This window comes from Lithobates pipiens, unplaced genomic scaffold, assembly GCF_037356315.1.
Source record: "Lithobates pipiens isolate NorthernLeopardFrog02 unplaced genomic scaffold, aLitPip1_a1.2 Scaffold_22, whole genome shotgun sequence".
NCBI classification, from domain to species: Eukaryota; Metazoa; Chordata; class Amphibia; order Anura; family Ranidae; genus Lithobates; species Lithobates pipiens.
In genome coordinates this window covers 242,372,605-242,396,926 of record NW_027507784.1, presented here as the reverse complement: position 1 = coordinate 242,396,926, position 24,322 = coordinate 242,372,605, and the positions used below count along the sequence as shown (strand labels likewise).

The window sequence follows — 24,322 nt, the reverse complement described above, 5'->3', positions numbered from 1 at the left end:
GCCGCGCATTCGTGGCGTTCCCGCATCGCTCCAGTGTGAACCCAGCCTAATAAGCGATCGTTTTTCTGATCGCTGTATTAGTGTCACAGGTGACGCTAGTTAGGCAGGTAGGTATTTAGGTTCGCCGCAGCTTTTTATAGCGCCAGGGACCCCCATATACTACCGCATAAAGCCCCCTGATTGCCCCCTAGTTAACCCTTTCACCAGTGATCACCATATAACTTTTACAGGTGACGCTGGTTGGTTAGTTATTTTTTTATAGTTTCAGGGCACCCGCCATTTATTACCTAGTCTCACTAGTGTACCCCTAAATTTAGGGGTGTCTACTTTCCAAAATGGGGTCATTTGGGGGGGGTTTGTGCCATCTTGGCATTTTATGGCCTTCAAAACTGTAACGCCCTTAGAAAGCCTGAAGGCGGTGCTTGGTTTTCGGGGCCCCGTACGCGGCTAGGCTCCCAAAAAGTCCCACATATGTGGTATCCCCGTACTCAGGAGAAGCAGCAGAATTTATTTTGGGGTGTCATTTCACATATGCCCATGGCATGCGTGAGCAATATATCATTTAGTGACAACTTTGTGAAAAAAAAAAAAAAAAAAGTTTGTAATTTTCCCGCAACTTGTGGCAAAATATAAAATATTCCATGGACTCAACATGCCTCTCAGCAAATAGCTTGGGGTGTCTACTTTCTAAAATGGGGTCATTTGTGGGGGTTTTGTGCCATCTTGGCATTTTATGGCCTTCAAAACTGTAATAGGTAGTGAGAAGTGAACTCAAAAATTTACGCCCTTAGAAAACCTGAAGGCGGTTCTTGGTTTTCGGGGCCCCGTACGCGGCTAGGCTCCCAAAAAGTCCCACATATGTGGTATCCCCGTACTCAGGAGAAGCAGCAGAATATATTTTGGGGTGTCATTTCACATATGCCCATGGCATGCATGAGCAATATATCATTTAGTGACAACTTTGTGAAAAAAAAAAAAATAAAAAAAAAAAGTTTGTAATTTTCCCGCAACTTGTGGCAAAATATAAAATATTCCATGAACTCAACATGCCTCTCAGCAAATAGCTTTGGGTGTCTACTTTCTAAAATGGGGTCATTTGTGGGGGTTTTGTGCCATCTTGGCATTTTATGGCCTTCAAAACTGTAATAGGTAGTGAGAAGTGAACTCAAAAATTTACGCCCTTAGAAAGCCTGAATGCGGTGCTTGGTTTTCGGGGCCCCGTACGCGGCTAGGCTCCCAAAAAGTCCCACATATGTGGTATCCCCGTACTCAGGAGAAGCAGCAGAATTTATTTTGGCGTGTCATTTCACATACGCCCATAGCATGTGTGAGCAATATATCATTTAGTGACAACTTTGTGTAAAAAAAAAAAAAAATTTTTTTTTGTCATTATTCAATCGCTTGAGGCAAAAAAATAAAATATTCAATGGGCTCAACATGCCTCTTATCAATTTCCTTAGGGGGTCTACTTTCCAAAATGGGGTCATTTGGGGGGGTTTTGTACTGCCCTGCCATTTTAGCACCTCAAGAAATGAGATAGGCAGTCGTAAACTAAAAGCTGCGTAAATTCCAGAAAACGTACCTTAGTTTGTAGATGTGACAACTTTTGCGCAAACCAATAAATATACAATTATTGACTTTTTTTTTACCGAAGACATGTGGCTGAATACATTTTGGCCTAAATGTCTGACTAAAATTGAATTTATTGGATTTTTCTAATAACAAAAAGTAGAAAATATCATTTTTTTTTCAAAATTTGCGGTCTTTTTACGTTTATATCGCAAAAAATAAAAATCGCAGAGGCAATCAAATACCATCAAAAGAAAGCTCTATTTGTGGGAAGAAAAGGACGCAAATTTTGTTTGGGTACAACATTGCATGACCGCGCAATTACCAGTTAAAGCAGCGCAGTGCCAAAGTGTAAAAAGACCTCTGGTCATTTACCAGCAAAATGGTCCGGTCTGAAGGTGGTTAAAGATCAGGATTCTTTGTGTAGTGACTGTTTAGGGACAACAAGTTATTCTGGGTGTCTGCTTTTGGAAATTGACCAATTTTGAATATCCTAATCCCTATTCAATTTTTTGACGGTTTCTGCAAAGTCCATCCGGTGACACAGCCCAGTATTTCCAGCATGTAGGTGGGCAGGTGTTACTTCTCAGGCCTAGCACTCAGTCATCGGTTCTGAGCTCTGTCACGTGACCAGGGCAGGACTTAAGGTGGTGGGGGCCCCTGGGCTTGAGTCACTTTCGGGCCCTACCTTCTATACATTACCGCATTTATCGGCTTATAACAGGCGCAGGCGTATAACATGCACCCCAAGTTTAGGAGGGAATTTTAAGGGAAAAAGCTTACATTTAAATGCCCATCAATTCAGCCTTATCAGTGTCCATCTGCAGCCTTGTCATTTGCAGCCTTCCCCCAGTGTCATTTTCAGCCTTGAAGTTTAAAAATGGCGCCGCCGAGATACAGAGTCCTCAGCATCTATCGGCTCCTCTCGGGTCCTCTCGGCGGTGTAACAACATATTTGGTGGCCCATCGCCGTTTGCTACGGAAGCGACGTTCCGTCGCCGCCATCTTGCTACACCCCACACTCGTCCACAGTAAGGATACACTAAGAAGGGGTAAAGCAGACGGGTTGTTACACCCACCGGAGTTTTGCATTTTACGCGTATTTATAACAGTAAAGTCAGTTTATATAGTGAAATACAGGACTTAGAACTCCATCTGACTACTTAGATCTTGAATTTTAAAAGCAGCAGCAACCCTGCTCATCTCACAGGTTTGCTAATCTGACAGAAGTTTGCTGCTTTTAAAATTCAACATCTAAGTAGTCAGACGGAGTTTTAAGTACTGTATTTCACTATATACTAACTTCAATGTTACCAATACGTAGAAAATGCAAAACTCCGGTGGGTGTATCATGTCCGCTTTACCCCTTCTTAGCCCACGTAGACACGGTCGGAGATTTTGACAACCAAATCCGTCGGATTTTGTCCGTCAGACGGATTGTGTCCGAAACTGTTGCATACACACGGTCGGGCCAAGTTGTCTGATTTAGCGGTTGCCAAGAACGCGGTGACGTAATTTCGTTACGATGGGAGTACATTCAGGCTAGTAGACAATAGCTTTGATGTAGGAATTTGATCTGAGCATGCGTGGCACTTGGTCCGATCAAAATTCCCTACACATGATCGGATTAGGTCCGACCGGCCCAGTTGGTCGGGAAAAATGTTGGAAAATTGGGTCCGACGGAGATTCGGACGGAATCAGTCCGATGCATACCACACACAGTCGGATTATCTGACGACACGGTCTGATAAGACGCATTCCGATGGATTCTCCGACCGTGTGTACGCGGCATTGGTGTATCCCTACTGTGGACGAGTGTGGGGTGTAGCAAGATGGCGGCAATGGAACGTCACTTCCGTAACAAACTGCAATGGGTTGCCGAATATGTCGTTACAGTGGCTCTCGGGTCCTCTCGCAGTCCCGAGCAAAGCCAAGAGTAGCCGGCCGAGTGTACTCGGCTTGCCTCACAGTCACGCCCAGTCCCTGTGTGATGTCCATCATAGAGCAGACTGGGTGTGATTGTGAGCGGAGCCGAGACGAGTACACTTGACCATGTATCTTGGCGGGGCCCCCTATTGGGCGGGGCACATGGGCTTGAGCCCAGTCAAGCCCAATGGCAAGTCCGGCCCTGCACGTGATCGAGGAAGTGATATCATCACTTCCCCATATTGCCGACACAGCTGATTTCAGGGCCAGCTGCAATGGAGGAAGGAGTGGTAATATGCAGGGACAGTGAATATAAAGGGGGTCAGAGGGCCTTTGGGAGACACTGCCACTTTGATTGTATGAGCAAGATGACAGTGTCTTCTTAAATAGCTTTTGTTTAGACCGCAACATCATTTTCAACAGGTTTTTTGCTAAAAAAAAATGCTGCATTTGGGTGATAATACTTCTAAAGCCCAATAAGGTTTCAGTTACAGTTTATTTTACAGTTGAAGCAAACCTGTGCTTTGTCCAAGCAGGACAATCAATCAGCTATAATGGAGACCTCACCAGCTGCACACAGACATATTGGCAATTTTTCTCTGACAACCCCCCCCCCTAACCCCCCCAGTCAGGAGCAAGCAATACCTGGTACTTCTGGGTGTGGGGAGCATGTGGCTCACTACCCCTTACCACATGTGGCAGCGCTGATGCTTGGCAGGTCAGTCCCCGGCACTGTCAAATTGTATCCCAGAGCTTATACAGGATTAACTTAATTTCATGTGTGAGGGTTAGTTTCAGGGTTGCTATGTACTATAAATGTTGTAGAAGTTTGCCAGTTTTATGCAAAGACCACAGTGACCCATTAGACCCCAAATATTAGAGCAATCACAGGGCACAGACATGACCCATTTCAAACCGGCAAACATTTCTATATATTGTTAAAACCAGACACTTAATCCTGAACTCTACATCCATTTCACGGAAACTTTCTTGAGAATATAGGCACTGTAAGCCCTTGTAAACACGGTCAGAGATTCAGACGGAATGTGTCCTATCGGACCGTTATGTCGGATAATCCGACTGTGTGTGGTCTCCATCGGACTGTTTCCGTCGGAGTAGCCAACGGACCAAGTTTTCCATACTCTGATCATGTGTAGCCTACTCCGACGGACAAAGTGCCACGCATGCTCAGATCAAATTCCTAGACCAAAGCTATTGGCTACTAGCCCAAACATAGTCCCGTCGTAACGAAATAACGTCATCACGTTACGTACAATCGTATTTTCCGACAACTTTGACTGTGTGTATGCAACAGTTTCGGACAAAATCCAACAGATTTGGTTGTCAGAATGTCCGACTGTGTGTACAAGGGCTAAGAGAATGTAACAAGCACAACTTCTCCTCTTGCTTCCGAAAAGTTTCAGCAAAATATAACCAAAGGTTAGTATTGGAACTTTCGAAAAATATATCCCAGTTTTCTACAGTAAGATGATTGAAAGAAACTTTGGTTGCTGTGGGTTACTTCATCACTCCTTGCCTTGTAAACTAGGGAAGGAAAGAAGTGTCAAGGATATTATCTTATTAAATTTAATTCCGTGCCTTCCCCTTCACGGAATGGCACGATCAGCTCATCCAATTAAGATATTAAACCTCTGGTATCCCTTGTTCCAACATCATTTAAAGATTTATAGCTATATGAAGAATACCTAAGTAACTGCATGATAGGAATAATAAAAACAGAAAGAAAACTTTCATTACGATATGGATTTCTTACTTTTTAAAGATTTATATTAGATTTTTCCGCTTTTTATAAATTCTATCCTACAAGGCCCTTCTTTTTTGGGGTGGGAAGTAAATGGTCAGTAGCACACGAATCGTGTATCTCATGAGCAATTTATATGAATACCTGCCATAAACAGCAGATTCAGATCCATACAATCCAATGTGGCGCATTAGTTATGGCTGATCACAAGAAAAATTGCCTATCGTGCTTTCCCCATTATAAGTGATAAATTGGGGTTGGAAAGAATGAACAATGATGAGAAGGCCTCAGGTGTGATGCAACTCTGCTTGAAGATCTCTATCAAAGATTAAAGGAAAGCTTTCCTTTAGAGCAGCGGTCTCAAACTTGTGGCCCTCCAGCTGTTGCAAAACTACAAGTCCCATGAGCCATTGCAAGGCTGACAGTTAAAAGCAAGAAACGGCACAGGCACTAGGGGGAGGGCCGGCATGACGAGGGGGGGTGGACATGAGGCGGAGGCTGAATGGGAGATGGGCAGTAGGCAGGCAGTGGGCAGCGAGCATAGTGGAGGTGGGCGGAGCTTGCGCGCAAGGGAACCAGTCAGCGCCATATTAACAGGAAGCAGGAGCTTTTCCCACCCTCCCTCCCTATTTTACGGTTTATGGGTTTGGGTAGATATGGTCTCGGGGCGTTCTTTTCGTTGGGTGGTTTACTGACGGTGGTGAGTATGCCAGGATGGTTGTGTTGTTTATCGTCATAGCAGCAGTAGGTCTATGGGGTCTTTGAAGGTGGTGCTAAAAATAATGGAGGTCTAGGAGAGTTGGGCTCATATGGAGCTATGGGTGTCCATTCCCTTAAATGGTAAAGATGGTGCAGAAGGTTGTATCTGGAAGGAAGTTGCTGGTTTTTGTCCCCGAGCTTTCGTAATACGCGGCGGGGGGCCTGTTCATGGGTGTACCGATACAACTAGTTGGTTGGAAATGATAATTTACCTTCAAAGACCTCTAGATCAGGAATGTGTAATACAGAGATATATATTTGGTTTATAATGTTTGTTGTAAAATGTATTTATATGCATTAAGTTATGTTTTTCTAAGATTTTTGTATTTTTTCATATGTTGGTAATAAAAAGATGGCTGCTATAGCCATTCGACTCCAAAAAGAGAATGTGTAGTCTGGTCAATAATAAGTTATTTACAATAAGGGGGATATGTGTTGTTTTGGGGAGCCTCACGAAATAGGCACCTCCCTTAGTCATGACTCCATCAGGCAGAGGCATGATGGGACTTGTAGTTTTGCAACAGCTGGAGGGCCGCTAGTTTGAGACCCCTGCTTTAGAGGAATTGCTGGCCCTTCATCGTTAAACACCTTGAAAAATGCTTGCTGCCTGACTGTCATGCTTCAGTACTTATATTCACTAACCTGAAAAAAGCATGCAGCAAGCAAGTCAGAACTCTGGATCTGCAGATATGTTCCGGGTCAGTATAGAAGTCAGAGATTTAGGTTGAGAAGCAGGAAACTTGCTGAGATCAGCAATAGCAGCCCATACATTTCTCTTTAGGAGCCATTCTTTTTTTTTGCACATTGCAAATGGGGGAAAATCCCTGTAGTGCTATATTTATTCAAATAAAATTTAAAAAAGTTAAGGGAAAGCATCAAGACAGTGTCAATTGTCATACTTCTCATCTCCCACAAAAATCTACTGGAGAGCCACCGGTCTTTGACTAGGTTTAGAGTGACATGACACATGCAGACCATGTTGTAGGTCAACCCAACGAAGGCTGCAGATTAGCCAAAACAGATTTAGCTATCCACGATCAAACAAGTTACAGATCTGATAAATCCTAATTTTAAACAAAAGCTGCAATCCTATGGACTGTATAGGGGGAAAAAAAAAATACAGGAGTTTGAGGAGATACTAGAACTTCGTTTTTATTAATGGATAAAAGCTTACCCTGATAATACAATATCCAGCTATCAGTTGGCCTTAAAGCACAGTCTGAGCCTATAGGAGGCTTAGGTTTTAATAAACTTGCCTCACAATCAAACAAAAATTTGCTGAAACTTTATGATTATATTACAGACAAAACCACATACAGGTAAATTGGGAATACTTACATGGCATGAAGATGGAAGGAAACTATTGACCCGTGATATGCTCCACATTCCCTCTAGGTATTGCTGAGCCTGTATGGTCACTGAACTCAAAGCCCCACCAAGGCCACTGGGGCCTACCGTCACTTGCACACTGGAACTCGGGAAACTCCCCTGCCCTTGGGGCCATCCAAGTCCTTTCTTTCTCTCTGTTCCCGATAAAATATTCGTGGATTTTCCAGACTGTCTACCCACCTGCCCTGCAATCATCAGGAATTCCTTCTGCGAGGACACGGTCACCACATTCTGGGGTGAAAGCCTGGGAAGGACAGTGGCCACGGGCACTGAACTTTGGGGCCGATCCAGAAGATCTGGCAGGCATCCAGCCCGATTGATGGTTTGGATCATCTGCACGGCTTCCTGCTTGAGCTGATTCAGGTGAGTGGCGCAGACGTCACACCGGCTCTCCCCTTCATTCCTGCTTTTCTGCAGATAGTCAGGCACTTGGAGCTTGTCGAAAATTAAAGCTGAAAACTGGGCATTCTGAAAAGAGAAGATAAAAATTATTGAGCTTTGAAAAAAGGGAAGAAAAAAAAAAAAAAAGAAAAAATGAGAATAAATGACTCTTCAATATAAAATGACATGGTTAAGTTATGGGGAGGTGCAGTCAAACTTAATCCCTCTTATATCGTTCAGGAATTTTAGCAGCAAAATTTCACTACTAATGATTTTGCTTCTCAACTAAAACAGCCATGTGTCTATATCTTCCCAGTGCTGCAGGAACCCTCCTGTTACAGTTCAGATCATTTAAATGTTTTAAAGAAAATGAAGCCAGAGCAGGATCGTCTTAGCTCTTGTACACACGATCGGATATTCCAACGGAATGTGTCCGATCGGAGCGTTTTGTCGGATCTACATCGGACTGTTTCCGTCTGAATATCCGTCGGACTAAATTTTCCAACTTGCCGGAAATATTTTCTGACAAACTGCTCCGATCGGACATACTCCGATCATGTGTAGAGAATTCCGATCGGACAAAGTGACACGCATGCTCAGATCAAATTCCTACATCAAAGCTATTGGCTACTAGCCTGAACGTAGTCCCGTTGAAACTAAATAACGCCATCACGTTCTGAACGATCAGATTTTCCGCCAACTTCATCCGACCGTGTGTAAGCAACAGTTTTGGACAAAATCCGACGGATCTGGTTGTCGGAATCTCTGATCGTGTGTACAAGGGCTTATAATGATGGAAGCAGGTGGAACAGGCTGGGAACACAGGTGCAGAGAACTTGGCATCAGACAAAAGACCCATGAGTTCGGTGATGCATGACATGACCAATGCGTTCATCTGATTTTATAAACGTGAATTGATCACAGATGTCCACTCACAAAACTAACAACTGTCTATATCTAAGTTTGAAGCCCAGACCCTCAACTTAAGAAATCAAAAGTGTAATCTTATACTAAATATTTCATCCAACCTCAATATCATATATTCTAATAGCATTTTGAGATGCCGGCATGAAGGAAAAGGGTGATAAAATAAAAGTACTTGTAGGTTAAATAAAAAATTTTTTTGTAAACATAGCATTGATGTGTCCTTTGCCTACATACTTTTTTGCTAAAAGGGGCTCATCTTGACTAAAGGATTCGCCAACCATGGCCCCTCAACTAAACCTTAGGGACCTTTCACATAGGTGATCCGATCAGGTCCACCTGACAGTTTTTCAGGCAGACCTGATCAGAAGGTCTATACATTCCTATGGACATGCTGGTGTAAAATGGATCTGTGTCTATTTACAGCCACCTACCTCTTATGCCGCGTACACACGATCGGAATTTCCGGCCAGAAAGACAGATGAGAGCTTTTCATCGGAAAATGCGACCGTGTGTACGCTCCATCGGAATTTAGCTGTCGGAATTCCCGCCAGCCAAAAATTGATAGCATGTTCTCAATTTTTCCGACGGAAAATCTTTCTATCGGTAATTCCGATCGTGTGTATGCAATTTCCGACACGCCAAAAATCACGCATGCTCAGATTCAACCACGAGACAGAAGCTATTGGCTACTGGCTATTGAACTTCCTTTTTCTAGTTGCGTCGTATGTGTTGTACGTCACCACGTTATAATTGGTGTGACCGTGTGTGGGCGACAGCTTGAGCCAAATTCCGTCGGGAAAACTATAAGAGCTTTTTCTGACGAGAATTCTGATCGTGTGTACGTGGCATAAGTCCAATCAGGCCCGTTTAGAAAAAAAAATAAAATGGTGGAGGACCAAGTCCTCATCCGTTTGGGCATAACAGATTGGAGGCAGCCAAGTGTAAACGGACAGCAGTGTCCGTTTACTCCCGGACGCCCAAAGAGCACAGCAAGCTCTGTCCGTGTCCACTCTCTATAAAATTGGATCTACATAAACTGTCAACTGTTGAACCTGTCCTCTGCTCTGACCTGTTCCTTCATCCAATTTCTCTTTTCTGATTATCACTTTCTTGTCTCAGAAACTTGAAAGGCCTTACTAATAGCCCTTCTTCTGTGACAGTTTTACAGTTATTGCTAGATTTATTTCGACCAGTTATGTTGCTTTGTGGAGCTTATGGTTTCTAGTTTGTTAAACCTGAATGGTTTAAAAATATAAGTTACTCTTGAAACTGACATATCACCTAGTGCAGGGATATCCAAACTATGGCCCTCCAGCTGTTGCAGAACTACACGTCCCATGAGGCATTGTAAAACTCTGACATGGCTAGGCATGACGGGAATTGTAGTTCCTGAACAACTGGAGGGCCATAGTTCGGAGACCCCTGACCTAGAGCATAGCAAGTATAAGGGCCATTGTCGCTGGGCTTTTCTTTGCTTTAGAACGGCTCTTCTCGCCAAGCCTAACGGATGCAAAAGCAGATGAATGCAAGTAAACTGCATCGAAAGGACCTGCAATGAATTCTGAATGATCTCAAAATTTTGTTGCGCTTCATCAAGTTTGGGTCCCAACAAATACAGAATATTGTTGACAAGCCCATCCACTTATAAAAAAAAAAAAAAATGTAAACCTGACATCAAGTTTCAGATGCTTAAAGAAGCCAGTAGATCGTTTCACAAATGCTTTGGTCAGAAAAGGATCCACCTGTTAGTCCACCTGCTACAAATAGTGTTTAAACTGACAAAACCGCAACAATCACTGTTGTCATAATGAAGGCAACCTTTGACATGCCAATGGCAGCTGACGGCACCAGTCACCTAATGCTGGTACTATGAGGAGAAAGCATAAAGATGTAGTCTATAAACAGCTTGGCTTACTGGTAAAAATACACAAATTCATCTTTTATGCCGTGTACACATGACCGGACTTTCCCGACGGACTTGGTCCTGGCGGACAATCCGACGGACTTTGCAGCTGAGGTCCGCCTGACTTTCAAAGGAACGGACTTGGCCACACACGATCACTCCAAAAGTCCGACGGATTTGAACGTGATGATGTAGAATAAGGAAGTTCATAGCCAGTAGCCAATAGCTGCCCTAGCGTCGGTTTTAGTCTGTCGGACTAGCACACAGACGACCGGATTTTTCGACCGGACTCGAGCCCGTCGGAAAGATTTGAAGCAAGTTTTATTTCTAGATCCGCTGGACTTTTGGGAAGAAAAAGTCCGCTGGAGCCCACACACGATCAAATTGTTTGACGGATTCCAGTCCGCCGGACCAAGTTTGTCGAAAAGTCCAGTCATATGTACACGGCATTAGTCATCTCTTGATTTAAAACTACTATCCAAAGAACACAGCAGCATATAAGGAGTAAGCAAACCCACTGAAAAGGTTCTCACACGGACTTTGCTCTCCGGGCAGAATTTTTTCCATACATTTAAAAGTGAAGAGTTAGTTCACTCAGAACTTACAACTAACCTACCAGTGTTTTGGGAGTTATAAATTCCAATTTTTGCCTGTCAGCCTTTCCCATTATATAACTGAGCAATCCTACATTCACCAAACATACTGTTGTTCAAGAGGAAAATTTTAAGCAACGGCCCTTGTTCATCAGTTTCAAGACAAGACGTCTACAGTACTGTAGTTGCTTAGAAGATCTACCAATCTGTAGCCATCTTAAAATATACTGCCCTACCATATACCCTTTACAACAGGATCACCAGATTATTTAAGGGAAAGGACTGATTTAGCATTTGGTTTGCATCTTTATTAAAGAGGAAATAAACTCTCCAACTCTGATGCTTCTTTTCATTTAGTCCATTATAATAAGTCATTATCAGACTATAGCCACTGTAATCCAGCCCAAATCGCTTATTACTTACCGTTTAAAGAAACTTTAAAAAACTTGTTTCCAGGGGTTAGGCAGCGCCATCTTAAAGTGGTGTTGCCACCAAAAAATTAAAACTGCTTAAAATTCGTAAAAAAATAAAATAAAAAATAATTGGCAAATTTTTTTACTCACCTCTAAATACCGGTTGCTAGGGGGTCCCTCGTAATCTGCCTTCCTCATTGCCCGGGCTGGTGACATCACTTCCCCTCACGCCGCACATTCACCTGGGACCTGTCATGTGTCCCAGGTGACTGTACGGCATATCACGGCGCCCTGCGCCGCTCGCGCATGCGCAGTGGGTGCCCGGCTGTGAAGCCACAGCCGGGTGCCCACAGTATGCATGACGGCGCCGCGAGCGGAGCGGGGAGCGAGGGGGGGCTTCGTTCCCCCGCATCGCTGGACCCTGGGGCAGGTAAGTGTCCGATTATTAAAAGCCAGCAGCTGCAGTATTTGTAGCTGCTGACTTTTACTTTTTTTTTTTTTTAGGGGGTACCCCACTTTAAGTATTGTTTTCTGAGTCCACAGTGGAGTGTATTTCCGCCCTTACATTGAGCACTTCCTGTACTGTTAACCAAGCCTCCTTCTCAATCCAACATTTCTATAGCAACCCTGCTTCCCTGTTCATAGCTGACTTGTTTTATTTCATAGTATTTACTTGTGCCGATTATCTAGTGTTTGCCTGTTTCCGTCTTATCAGCTTCAGCTGACAATACTGCAGTAATGCTGTCCCATGCCCTGGTTTACACTGCATGTGATGTCACATGGTCACATGGGGGTGTAGGAGGAAGCTCTCAGTCTCCTGGGATTTCAGTGTTGTGTGCCGTAGGAAGTCCTGATAATGGATAGACAAGTACACAGAGTGTGCCGTAAATCAGGGGAGACCTGGGCATGCTCAGTGACGTCATTCTAAAGAACAAAACGGATTACAATACTAAGCAAGTAAGGAGATATCTACAAGCAGCATTCATTATGATTTTTTATGCAGATTTACATGGGATAAAGTTGTGGGGGAGAGTTTACAACCACTTTAATTTTGCCTCCTTAAGCCAAGCTCAAAATTTAGCACAATATAGTCATGCCTACATTTCGCTGTAACATGCTAAATTTCTCATCTTCAAGTTACCAAGGTTTTCTTTCAATGCTGAGAGGTATCCTATAAGGCAGTGGTCTCTTAACTGTTGCCTGTGGGCTGTATGTGGCCCTTTGCTTGCCTTTAACCAGCCCTTGGGGCGCTATTCATCCCATTGAAAGATCATGCTATTCTGCCCACTGACACCAACAATGGGGCATGATTCCAGCCACTGACATAACCAGTGGGACCACTAGTCCTCCTGACACCAAATGATGGGATACTATCCCCCTCTCTAAAGCTGAGAGGTTTTGTATAAGGCAGTGGTCTCCAAATTGTGGCCCTTTGCTTGCCTTTGTCCAGCCCTTGGGGCATGATTCATCCCATTGAAAGATGGTGCTGTTCTGCCCACTGACACGAACAATGGGGCATAATTCCTGCCACTGGCATCAACAATGAGGCACTATTTCTTTTACTGACACCAAAGACCGGGCACTATTCTTCCCCCCTAATATACAAGATAGGGGAAGGTTTACTCTCACTGATGCCAGGAAAAATGTCCTTTTAACCATCGGTCATTGTATGATCGAATGATTTTATGAATATTTAATAAATTACATTTTTCAAATTAATTTGTGTGATTGCTGCCTATAAAGTCCCAACAATCTTTTTTTCTTGATGGACAAATAGGGATGTGGCAACAACACACTGATCTCACATGGTGAAAACCCTCATTTTTGCTACATGGGTGTGTTGACGCAATGCATAAAAAAAACATATGCAGTGCAGGTGAGGTCTGAGGCCCCATTCACACCTGAATATAGCGTTTTCAGGCAGAAAATCGCGCGATTTTACAGCGATTTTGCAGCGTTTTTACCGTGATTTCGTGGCGTTTTTACCGCATTTTGCCGCGATTTTGTGCAGGGCAAAAGGTCACCAATGTAAAAAGAAGAAAAACGCCCAAATCTGCCCGATTTGAGCGACAAAAAAGGGTGCAGAACTTGTTTGAGCTTCAGGCGTTCGTGAACCATCTCCACTTAGAATAATAGATTTTTTCCCCACCACAGTTTTGTAGCTTCAGGCTTCAAGCTACAAAACGCTCAGGTATGAATGGGGCCTTAAGCCCCATACACACTATCAGATGTTCTGCTGATTTTTGTCTTCAGATTTACCAAAACCATGTAGTGCAAGGGCCAGCCTGGTTGCATACAAATTGAAACTCCTAAGGTTTGACCTCATATTATATGGTTTTGGTAAATCTGAAGGGAACAAAAATCAGCAGAAAATCTAAATAGTGTGTATGGGGCTTAAGACCTCACCTGCACTGCATGTGTTTTTTTTTTTTATGCATTGCGTCAACACACCCATGTAGCAAAAATGGGGCTTAATGCCGCGTACACATGATCTGACTTTTCTATGGACTTGGTCCGGCGGACTATCCGACGGACTTTGCAGCAGAGGTCCGCCGGACTTCCAAACGAACGAACTTGCCCACACACGATCACTTCAAAAGTCCGACGGATTTGAACGTGATGACTTGCGACCGGACTAGAATAAGGAAGTTCATAGCCAGTAGCCAATAGCTGCCCTAGCGTCGGTTTTAGTCCATCGGACTAGCACACAGACGACCGGATTTTTTTTCGACCGGACTCGAGTCCGTCGGAAAGATTTGAAACAGGTTTTATTTCTAGGTCCGTCGGACTTTTGGGAAAGAAAAGTCCGCTGGAGCTCACACAGTAGTCAGTGGTGCTCACCATCTGCTACGCCTGCTACGTAGACTCATCCCTTTTATCTCAAAGAATGACAAAGCAGTGGTAGTTGGAACAGTCATTAATTCACGACTTGACCACGTAAACGCTCTTTACATAGGATTACCCCAATATCAACTTGCGCGACTAATACTTATCCAAAACACGGCGGATAAAGGGAAAAAAAACCTGGGAATCAATTTCCCCTTCCCTGAAGAACCTACATTGGCTAACCGTAAAGAATCGGATCACATTCAAGACCCTCTGCCTCACCCACAAATGTGTGCATAAAGATGCTCCTCAATACCCAATTGAGAAAATAAATCATTACACACCAAACCGCTGTCTTCGATCATCTAACAAAAACCTCCTCCTCGTTCCCAAAGCCCGGTACAAATCGAAGGAGGACCGGAGATTCGCTGTCCAAGGACCTCGGCTATGGAATGCTCTACCAACCAACATCCGCCTGGAAGAAAACCACCAGGTCTTTAGGAAAAAACTCAAGACCTTCCTCTTCTAGTTGATGGACAACTAAGCTCTTCGCAGCGCCTTGAGGCGATTCAGTTCGCGTTGTGCGCTATACAAATATTTCCTTCATTCACACACGATCAAATTGTCAGACGGATTCCGGTCGATGGATAGTCCGTTGAAAAAGTCAGAACGTGTGTACGCGGCATAACAGATCATAATTTAGACTAGGTTATTATCGCATAGGAAAATCAGAACAGAAAACATATCCCATATCCGTGGCATGGCACTCCATCCGCCCTTCCTTGGAAGAGAGCTGCTGACACTTCACACTCCGCTGCTAGAGACCTCACATTCCAAAAGAAAAACAAAAAAACAATTTGAACCCATTCCATACATTAATAGCTGGGACGGCTACTGACGGATTTATATGTTCTGCATTCACATGTAAAATATCCCAGATAAGCCCTCTGATCTCCTGGCTGGGTGCAGTCAGCATTTTACATGTCTGCTACATGTCAGCTCAAAATACTTTGAGCATCAGAGTTCTGCCTTGTGCCGGAATTTTCATTGGCTATTTGCAGAGGGGCATTTAAACCAGCAAAGCGGCTTTTATAAGCGTGGGGGGGGGTGTTTTTTTTTGGAGTTCTCCTGTTGCTTGTTGATGCAGCAGCTGCGTGTTGAGGATCTACCCAACGTGCCTCAGCACCTGGCCAACAAGCGGGTGTGAAGGTTAAACTAAAACACGTCACGGGTCGCCCGACAGCGAATAACTCGCCAGACATTAAAGGGATGACCTGCACCATTAAAAAACGGTTTTATGGTCGTACAGCAAACTTTTCTTTCACACAGGCCCCTCCTGAGGAGAACAAAGATTACCAAAGAGGAAATATTTTTGCCGCAAGGAAGGATGTACAGTATAAAGGCAAGGCTACATTCACACGTCTATAAATCCTCCATAATCCTAGAGGTGACCATATAAACTGACGATTCAAGCGGCGCAAAAGAGTTTTTCGCGGCCACCCACATTTCACTTTTATAGGACGGTCACATAACACAGAATAGGGGGTGAGAAATGATTGTTTGCTACATAGACAGACCCAAAGTACATTAACACATAAAAAGCAGAACATACCAACAGTCTTTTATTTTTTTTTGTGATTTACAATAGAACTTCAAGAAAACAGCTAAATGCACAGGTAAAATTACAGAAAAACAGTATATCTAGCCATATGGGAACCGCCAAAAGAATTCAAAGCCTTTAAATTCACACCTCTGCGTGTCTATGAAGGTGACACCGCTATTCCCCGATTTATCTACACAAATTCACGTGGAATTCCCTTCCACAGGCGGTGGTCTCAGTGGGGGGCATCAATAAGAAACTATTAGATAAGCACCTGAACGACCCCAACATACAGAGATATACAATGTAATACTGACATATAATCACACACATAGGTTGGACTTGATGGACTTGTGTCTTTTTTTTTCAACCTCACCTACTATGTAACTATGTGTCACTTCCCCAATTCTCGCCTTAAAGTGGTTGTAAACCCTTACAAACCACTTTGACCTACAGGTAAGCGCATGCGCATGCCCATGCGCCGCAGACAGTAGCGCGCAGGCGCACTGAGCTCGGCATTTCCAACAACGGAGCTGCCGCGCGTGTCAGCTCCCCCGTGCGCATGCGCGGGAGTGACGTCATCGCGGCTCCGCCGAATGACAGCGGCGGAGCTGCGAGACCCCACCGAAAAGATGGATGCGCTGGACTACAGGGGACAGCGGTGACATCGCTGGCTCCTGTGTCAGGTAAGTGACACATAATGGGCTACTATGTGAGACCCCGAAGTCGCTCCGGGATACATGGCTGCGGCGAAGAGGAAGACGGAGGGTCGCTTCGGGGGCTTCGTTCTCAGGCAAGTTATTCATAATGAGCTAGTATGCTATGCATACTAGCTCATTATGCCTTTGCCTTACAGGGTGCGTTTTTACTTCCTCTTTAAGCCTCTTTGGAAATAGGAACCTATCATAGACAAAGCGATTTTCTTTCCTGTGACCTTCATTTTTTCATCCTTCCAGCTATTAAATCTTCTGCCCTTGTTGGTGTTTTAACTTTGGATAGTATTTTTTTTCTGCCAGTAAATCCCTTATACAGCCCACTTCCTGTTTCTTGTCTGGTCATCAGCCTAGACTTATGACATCATACACAGCTCTCTCCCTAACTGTCGCGAGAGTTTGCCAGGAAGGGGAATGAGTCATAAGAGGGCCAATGAGAGCTGCAGCGCTTGAGGTGTGTATGTATAAATCCAGGAAGTGAACAGGCAGCAGCTTCAGCTGCCCACAGTTAAAATGGCTGCAGCCAGACTCAGTGAAGGGAGATATCTGCAGCATATTTGGCAAGTACAGAGTCACAGTATATATAAAATAATATGCAAAGTGACTGGAGGGAAGCCTCAGAATGGCAAAGATGTTTTTTATTACAAATTATGCGAGCAGACTGCAGTTCCTCTGTAAGCATTTTTTCAAGTGTGTGACAAATTTACTTTACCATCTACAAATCTGACCTGACACTTGTACACGCAGAAGTTCACTACGAAGAAAGACGTTCACTACTTAGAAAGAGCAAAGTGATGCCACCGGCAAATGTCAAATAAAATGCATCTATTCTGCTATAGGCCGGGGCGGGAAGTGGTTAATGAGATAATAATGAAGCTGCTTTGCTGGTGATACTGATGGAGTTAGTGCAAACAAATGTTCAAAGGCTTTTTTTTCTAGATATCAAGAATAATATTATTATGTTTTTTTTTGTTTTTGTTTTTTTTTTGTTTTATTTGGTCAAGTTACCACAACACCATTATCCCGTAGTTTTTAAGATCAAAGATACAACTATGTTGGCGTCCCCTGTTTATTTTAAATTGTATTTTTTTTTTAAATCCCAAACTGTCATTTGAAGTAAAACACATAGCCAAGTATTATTCTTCTCCACATATTGTTTTTATTGTGCATTAAAAAAAGAAAACAAATAAAATTAGACATGCTATCTGCCAATAGAACTTAAAGTGGTTGTAAACCCTTACAACACACTTTGACCTACAGGTAAGCCTAGATTAAGGCTTACCTGTAGGTCCAAGAAATATCTCCTAAACCTACACAGTTTAGGAGATATTTGCCGAAAGACAGGCACCGCTGTCTGCGGCGCAGGCGTACTGAGCGCAACACCCGTCAACGGCGATATGCCGCGCGTGGCGGCTCCTGTGCGCATGCGCGGGAGTGACAGCTTCGCCGAATGACAGCGGCGGAGCAGCGAGACGCACCGAGAAGATGGATGCTCCGAACTACAGGGGACAGCAGTGACTTCGCTGGCTCCTGTGTCAGGTAAGTGACACATAATGGACTACTATGTGATGCGATGCAATGCACAGTAGTCCATTATGCTTTACCTTTGCAGGGAATCAAAGAGGAAGTAAACTCATCAGGGTTTACTTCCTCTTTAACCAAAAAGTGCATTCTATGCATCCAATAATATAGAAAATATACCAAATCAGATCATTATTCAACCAAAAAAATAAAAAATAATGTAAAAGCAATAACTCCAAGGCCAATGATAAATAACACGTTATCTCCTCCGATTCCGCAACATGGCTGGTTGACGAACGGCGACTCATAAACAAACTGAAGAGCGTGAAGTGAAAAGCGCGAAGTGAAAAGCGCGAAGTGAAAAGCACAAATCAACACTCACCAGGCTTCTACTAACACGAAATTAGCAGGAGGAGCCCAAAGGGTGGCGCTAAAGAGCTGAAAAAACACGTAATACGTCTAGAACATCACTACGTTCGCGTTCGTTGGCCAACAATTGTGTGACCGCGTGTATGCAAGCCAAGTTTGGGCCAACGCCCTTCGGACAAAATTCCACGTTTTTGTTGGCGGAAAGTCCGATCGTGTGTACGAGGCATAAGAGGGACTGGTAAGCTGCAATATGTTACATTTTTGTTTTTGAGTTGGATTTATACTCAAACTTCCACTAGCACTTCTGCAGCAATGGTAGGGGGAACGCAAACAATAAAGACAGTTCTGCAACTTTTCCCGACTGCCCTAAAAAAAATTAAAAAAAATTAAAATAAATAAAAAGAGTGATCTAACCTCATATACGACATTTGAGCCGGCATTAAATTTTCTTTTTTTTCTGTTTTAAGGAGTTTATGGCCGGCTTTGACTGGGCAACCAGTAAGACTTGGAGAACAAAGGAAGCAACTGAAGAAACAGCTAAATGGCCACAAGGAAAGGGGGGGGGGGGGGGTGAATGGAGTGGAATGATGACAGATAGGAACAAGGTGCCCCAGTGTTTGGTTACGGCCTATGGCCTTTGTTTACAAGACTTACAAGTGGCCATAACATTTATAGGACCAGTCTATCAGAAGAATGTTTGAAATGACAAACAGCTAATAAATGTGTCACGGTTGTAAGTACTCCGTCTCTCTCTTTTTTCTCTTCTTCTTAGTAAAAAAAATCTTGTTCAAAGGGCCCAGCTAAAAATAAGGGTGTTTCTGCAATCATTGTAAAGTCACGGGGCAAATGGTGTTATCTAAGCTGATGTGTGGCGGCTCTTCCACAAACATCAAAAGGCCTCCTGGATCCAACAGAGAGAGCCAAAGAACGCTTTTAAAATACATCTAAAGAGGTCGTTACTTATAGAAGTTTATTACTAAATGGGAAAGTCAATTGTGGAAAAAACATGATGAATAAAAAGGCAAAACCAACATCGGCAAAGTAGCTACGGCACTTATGAGGTAGTGCCAATATAATGGCCAAATAATGGAGTTTTAAAAAAAAAATAAAAAAAATTGACAGCCATTTTAATTTTTTTGGGCATTTAAAGCTGAAGGATCCAGCCTAGGTCAAGTATTCAATTCTTCTTCTTTGGCATGCTAGCTATATCCTAAAGGAGCTATAAAATGGTATAACCATTATGCCCCATGCACATGATCGGACAACAAAATCCGCAAACTTGTCTTGCATACACGCGGTAGCGCAAAGTTGGCGGAAAACCCGATCGTTCAGAACGAGGGGACGTAAATCACGTATACGTTGGGACTATAAAGAGGGCAGTAGCCAACAGCTTTCGTCTCCTAATTGATTCTGAGCGTGCGTGGCACTTTGTCCGGCGGAATTGTCTACACACGATCGGATTTAGTTGTCGGAAAATTGTAGATCCTGCTCTCAAACTTTGTGTGCCGGAAATTCCGACGGAAAAAGTCCGTTGGAGCCTACACACACAATCTGATTTTCCAACAGATCGGACATTTTCCGTCTGAAAGTTTGACCGCGTGTACAGGGCATTAGCTATGCATCTCTCATTGTGCTGAATGGATTGGACCGTTATAGGCTTTTAACCACTTAAGGACCTAGCCCGTTTTTCAGACTCTGTGTTTACAAGTTAAAAACTGTTTTTTTTGGCAAGAAAATTACTTATTACAAACATTATACTTTTTTTTTATTTTTATTTTTTTTATTTTTTTAACACCCTAGAGCAGTGAAGGCAAACCTTGGCACCCCAGATGTTTTGGAACTACATTTCCCATGATGCTCATACACTCTGCAGTGGCGTTGAGCATCATGCGAACTGTAGTTCAAAAACATCTGGGGTGCCAAGGTTCGCCATCACTGCCCTAGAGAATAAAATGGCAGTCATTGCAATACTTTCTGTCACACCGTATTTGCGCAGCAGTCTTACAAGCGCACTTTTTTGGGAAAAATATCAATTTTTTTAAATTAAAAAAATAAGACAGCAGTAAAGTTAGCCCAATTTTTCTTAATAATGTGAAAGATAATGTTACGCCGAGTAAATTGATGCCAAACATGTCGCGCTTCAAAATTGCGCCCGATCGTGGAATGGCGTCAAACTTTTACCCTTAAAAATCTCCATAGACGACGTTTAAAAAATTCTATGGGTTGCATGTTTATAGTTACAGAGGAGGTCTAGGTCGAGAATTATTTCTCTCGCTCTAACGATTGTGGCGATACCTCACATGTGTGGTTTGAACACCGTATTCATATGTGGGCGCTGCTCACGTATGCATTCGCTTTTGCGCTTGTAAATAAGAATTTTTTTTTATTTATTTTATGGATTAAAAAAAAAAAAATGGCTCACTTTTATTCCTATTAGAATATGTAATAGAAATGTAATATTGTAATAGAAAAAAGCATGACAGGACCTCTTAAATATGAGATCTGGGGTCAAAAAGATCTCAGCTCTCATATTTTGTAACAAAACCCCCTGGTGGCGGACTTTTAAGGCACAAAAAATTATTATTATAAAAGTTATCTTACTATGAATATGAAAAATTTATTGAAGTATGAAAATACAAAACATATACAAAGCATATAAAAAAGCATGTTACATTGTTGTCATCCAAAAAGAAATAACAAGTAATAAACTAGTATTTCTTGCACCCAATGCGTTTCGGAGTGGGTATACAATTCTCCTTCTTCAGGGGTGTAGTTTATAGCAAGAAAGTTAGTATTATACTATGGAATGACAACTTTTGCTGATTAAAAACATAGAAGTATACAAAGGTCGCTTCAAAAGTGCTTGAGCCAAGGGACCAACACAAAGGCACAACTCGATGGCAGAGAGGTGCTTAGCCCAAAAGTACTAGTCCAGATCTCCCACACAACCAAAACCGACTCGAGAGGCAGGTACCAGGGGACCCACTGGGGCCAAAATATAGGAGAGGGCCCTGCAGAGTTGCATGGAGGTAGCTAGGCTATATTAAAATGAGTATACTAGTGTTTTATGAAGAGGCCACGAACATCAAAACTGATATAGACTTGTGACTGCTCGCTCCGGCACTCAGCTCAATACTGACAGTCAGTAAAAAAAAAGTTGTCATTTGAAAATACGACAAAAAAAAAGTCCCTTTAAGGAGGTATGGGCAAAAGTGACGTTTTGACGTTGCTTCCGCCCTGATATGGTATGGAGACGGGTGGGGGCCATCTTGCCCTCACTCGTATCCATACCCAGCTAGGAAGAGGACCCGATCGCCTCCGCCACTACCGACGGCTCCGGTAAGTGGCAGAGGGCAGGTGAGAGCAGCAGGATGGGGGGGGCCCTCTCCCACCACTGATAACGGTGATCTTGCAGGGAATCTCCTGTAGAGACCACCATTATCGTAAACCTGACCACCCACCGAAGAGATAGATATCTTGGTTATGGCAACGGCTGCTGCCATTACCGAGATATCCATCTTTAAAGTGTCGACGTATATATACAGTGGGCGGTCCGGAATTGTCTGTATCTCATCTGTGGGGATACCACCTGCCTTCCCATTGTGTCACTAGATTGCAATATAAATTAGGCTGGAGATCTGCTTTAAAATACGTCAAGTAGGGCACATTCACAAAAGAATGGTTGGTAAAGCCTCCCCACGTTGTTGTGAATGATTTCCTCGTGAGAGTACAGGCAAGGAAAGCAAGGTGACTCAGCAGCAGGTTCGGCCGATATTACTACATACATGTTCCACATGGGCTTTGCTGCTTAACTGCAGACAAGAAACAAGAACTTTATTTTGAGAAAAGATATAGAGCAGGGATGTGCAATTAGCTGACCTCCAGCTGTTGCAAAACTACAAGTCCCATCATGCCTCTTCCTCTGGGTGTCATGCTTGTGGCTGTCAGAATCTTGGTATGCCTCATGGGACTTGTAGTTCTGCAACAGCTGGAGGTCTGCTAATTGCATATCCCTGATATAGAGCATGGATAAACTAGCGGACCTCCAGCTGTTGCAGAACTACAAGTCCCATGAGGCATAGCAAGACTTTGACAGCTTCAAGCATGACACCCAGAGGCAGAGGCATGATGGGACTTGTAGTTGTGCAACAGCTGGAGGTCCGCTAATTTATCCATGCTCTATATCAGGGATATGCAATTAGCGGACCTCCAGCTGTTGCAGAACTACAAGTCCCATGAGGCATCGCAAGACTGACAGCTTCAAGCATGACACCCAGAGGCATGATGGGACTGAGGTCCGCTAATTGCATATCCCTGATATAGAGCATACCATAGACGCAGCTACAAACTTATCAACACTGCCATCTACTGGTTGAAGAATATATTTCTACTAAATACTGAAGTACAGTAGTTGTTGTACATAATGCAATTCTGTAGTCCAACAATACAGCATTGAACCAGCAGTCAGTGAAGGTGCAAGTGTGTACAAATCCAATAAACTTTTAGGCTCAGCAGTTTGGGAGGCTGGAGTCCAAAAAACCTTGAGCACCCCCATTGAAAGGTCTGTGTGAACACAGTCTAGCAGTAAGTACTTGGCACTTGTGTCCAGTAGCCAATAAAAGCAAAAAAATCATTATGATGACCACACATAAAACAATCATTTGCAAGAAATGCAGTATTTGTATTTTATGATAATCATAGGAACAAGTAACAACAAGTGCAATGAAAACATTTACTAAAGGCAAAGATATTCCAGTTCGCTGAAATATGTACAGGTGCTCCGTCCAGTCACTGTATGTATGCTACTGGGGGGAAATCAGCATCCTTGCTTAACAAGGTCTATAAAGGAAATCGGTTATGGGATAAGCCACCAAGAGCATTTTGTTGAAGTCTACGGACAGTACTATGTTACCAGAGTTTCCCAGCAATAAGGCTGATATCAGGTAAGTGAATCTGTCTCTAGTGATCTTGATGCTAAAGGCTTGTCCAAATTACCAGAGGAAGGGTCGCTAAGAGGCTGTCGGTTTGTCCCCATGGAATCGCTCCCTCCATAGCTTAGGCAGCAAGATGTTTCTCCCATCGCTAGCAATAGAGATTCAGCATTTCCAGCCAGGGATAGAAGAACATCTTTCTGCATTTGACTACAGAGGAAGCAACTCCCTAGGGGCAGACAGGCAGACTTTTTGGCAATCCTGTTGCTGGCGGTTTGTCTCTAGTGGCAGAATTGCCCACCTGACATCACCCTAAAATGTACAATAAACTCAGTCTGTCTTTAGAACGCCTCCTTGAATATCAGCACTCAGGCTGACAGAGTAAAGTGAATCATTGCTAGCCAATCAGCCTCTACTTTGCATAGTGCTGTGACTCTAATGCAGCTTGCTGATTGGAGGAGAGCACTGAAATGACCTCATCAGCATGCGGTTATCCAATCACTATCCAATCACAGACTTGCCCAGGCTTTTTTTTCCTTTGTAAGTGGTATATAATAAGGGGGTCATATACCAAAATGAACATAAAGCGCTCTAGTGCATACTAGTTATGCCATAATAAACATAAATTGCTTTTTTTTATACAAAAAAAATAGCAAATAAATCTCAAATGAAGTCCATGTGATTGAAGAAAAAATATTTTTTTTTGCTCTGAAGTGAATAGATTCATTAAACCGTCACCA

At 43.2% G+C, this 24,322-nt stretch overlaps 2 protein-coding genes across 2 annotated transcripts in view; both read right to left on the bottom strand.

The window, feature by feature from the left end:
- The window catches only part of ABCC1 (ATP binding cassette subfamily C member 1 (ABCC1 blood group)), an 852,279-nt gene that overhangs the window by 285,297 nt on the left and 542,660 nt on the right, over positions 1–24,322 (bottom strand). The window lies entirely within an intron of this gene.
- Positions 1–24,322, bottom strand: part of LOC143925184 (kinesin-like protein KIF26A) — a 128,552-nt gene that overhangs the window by 7,638 nt on the left and 96,592 nt on the right. Inside the window, exon 3 of the mRNA XM_077449789.1 lies at positions 7,355–7,873. Coding sequence (XP_077305915.1) covers positions 7,355–7,873 — 519 coding nt within the window. The remainder of the gene's footprint in view (positions 1–7,354; positions 7,874–24,322) is intronic.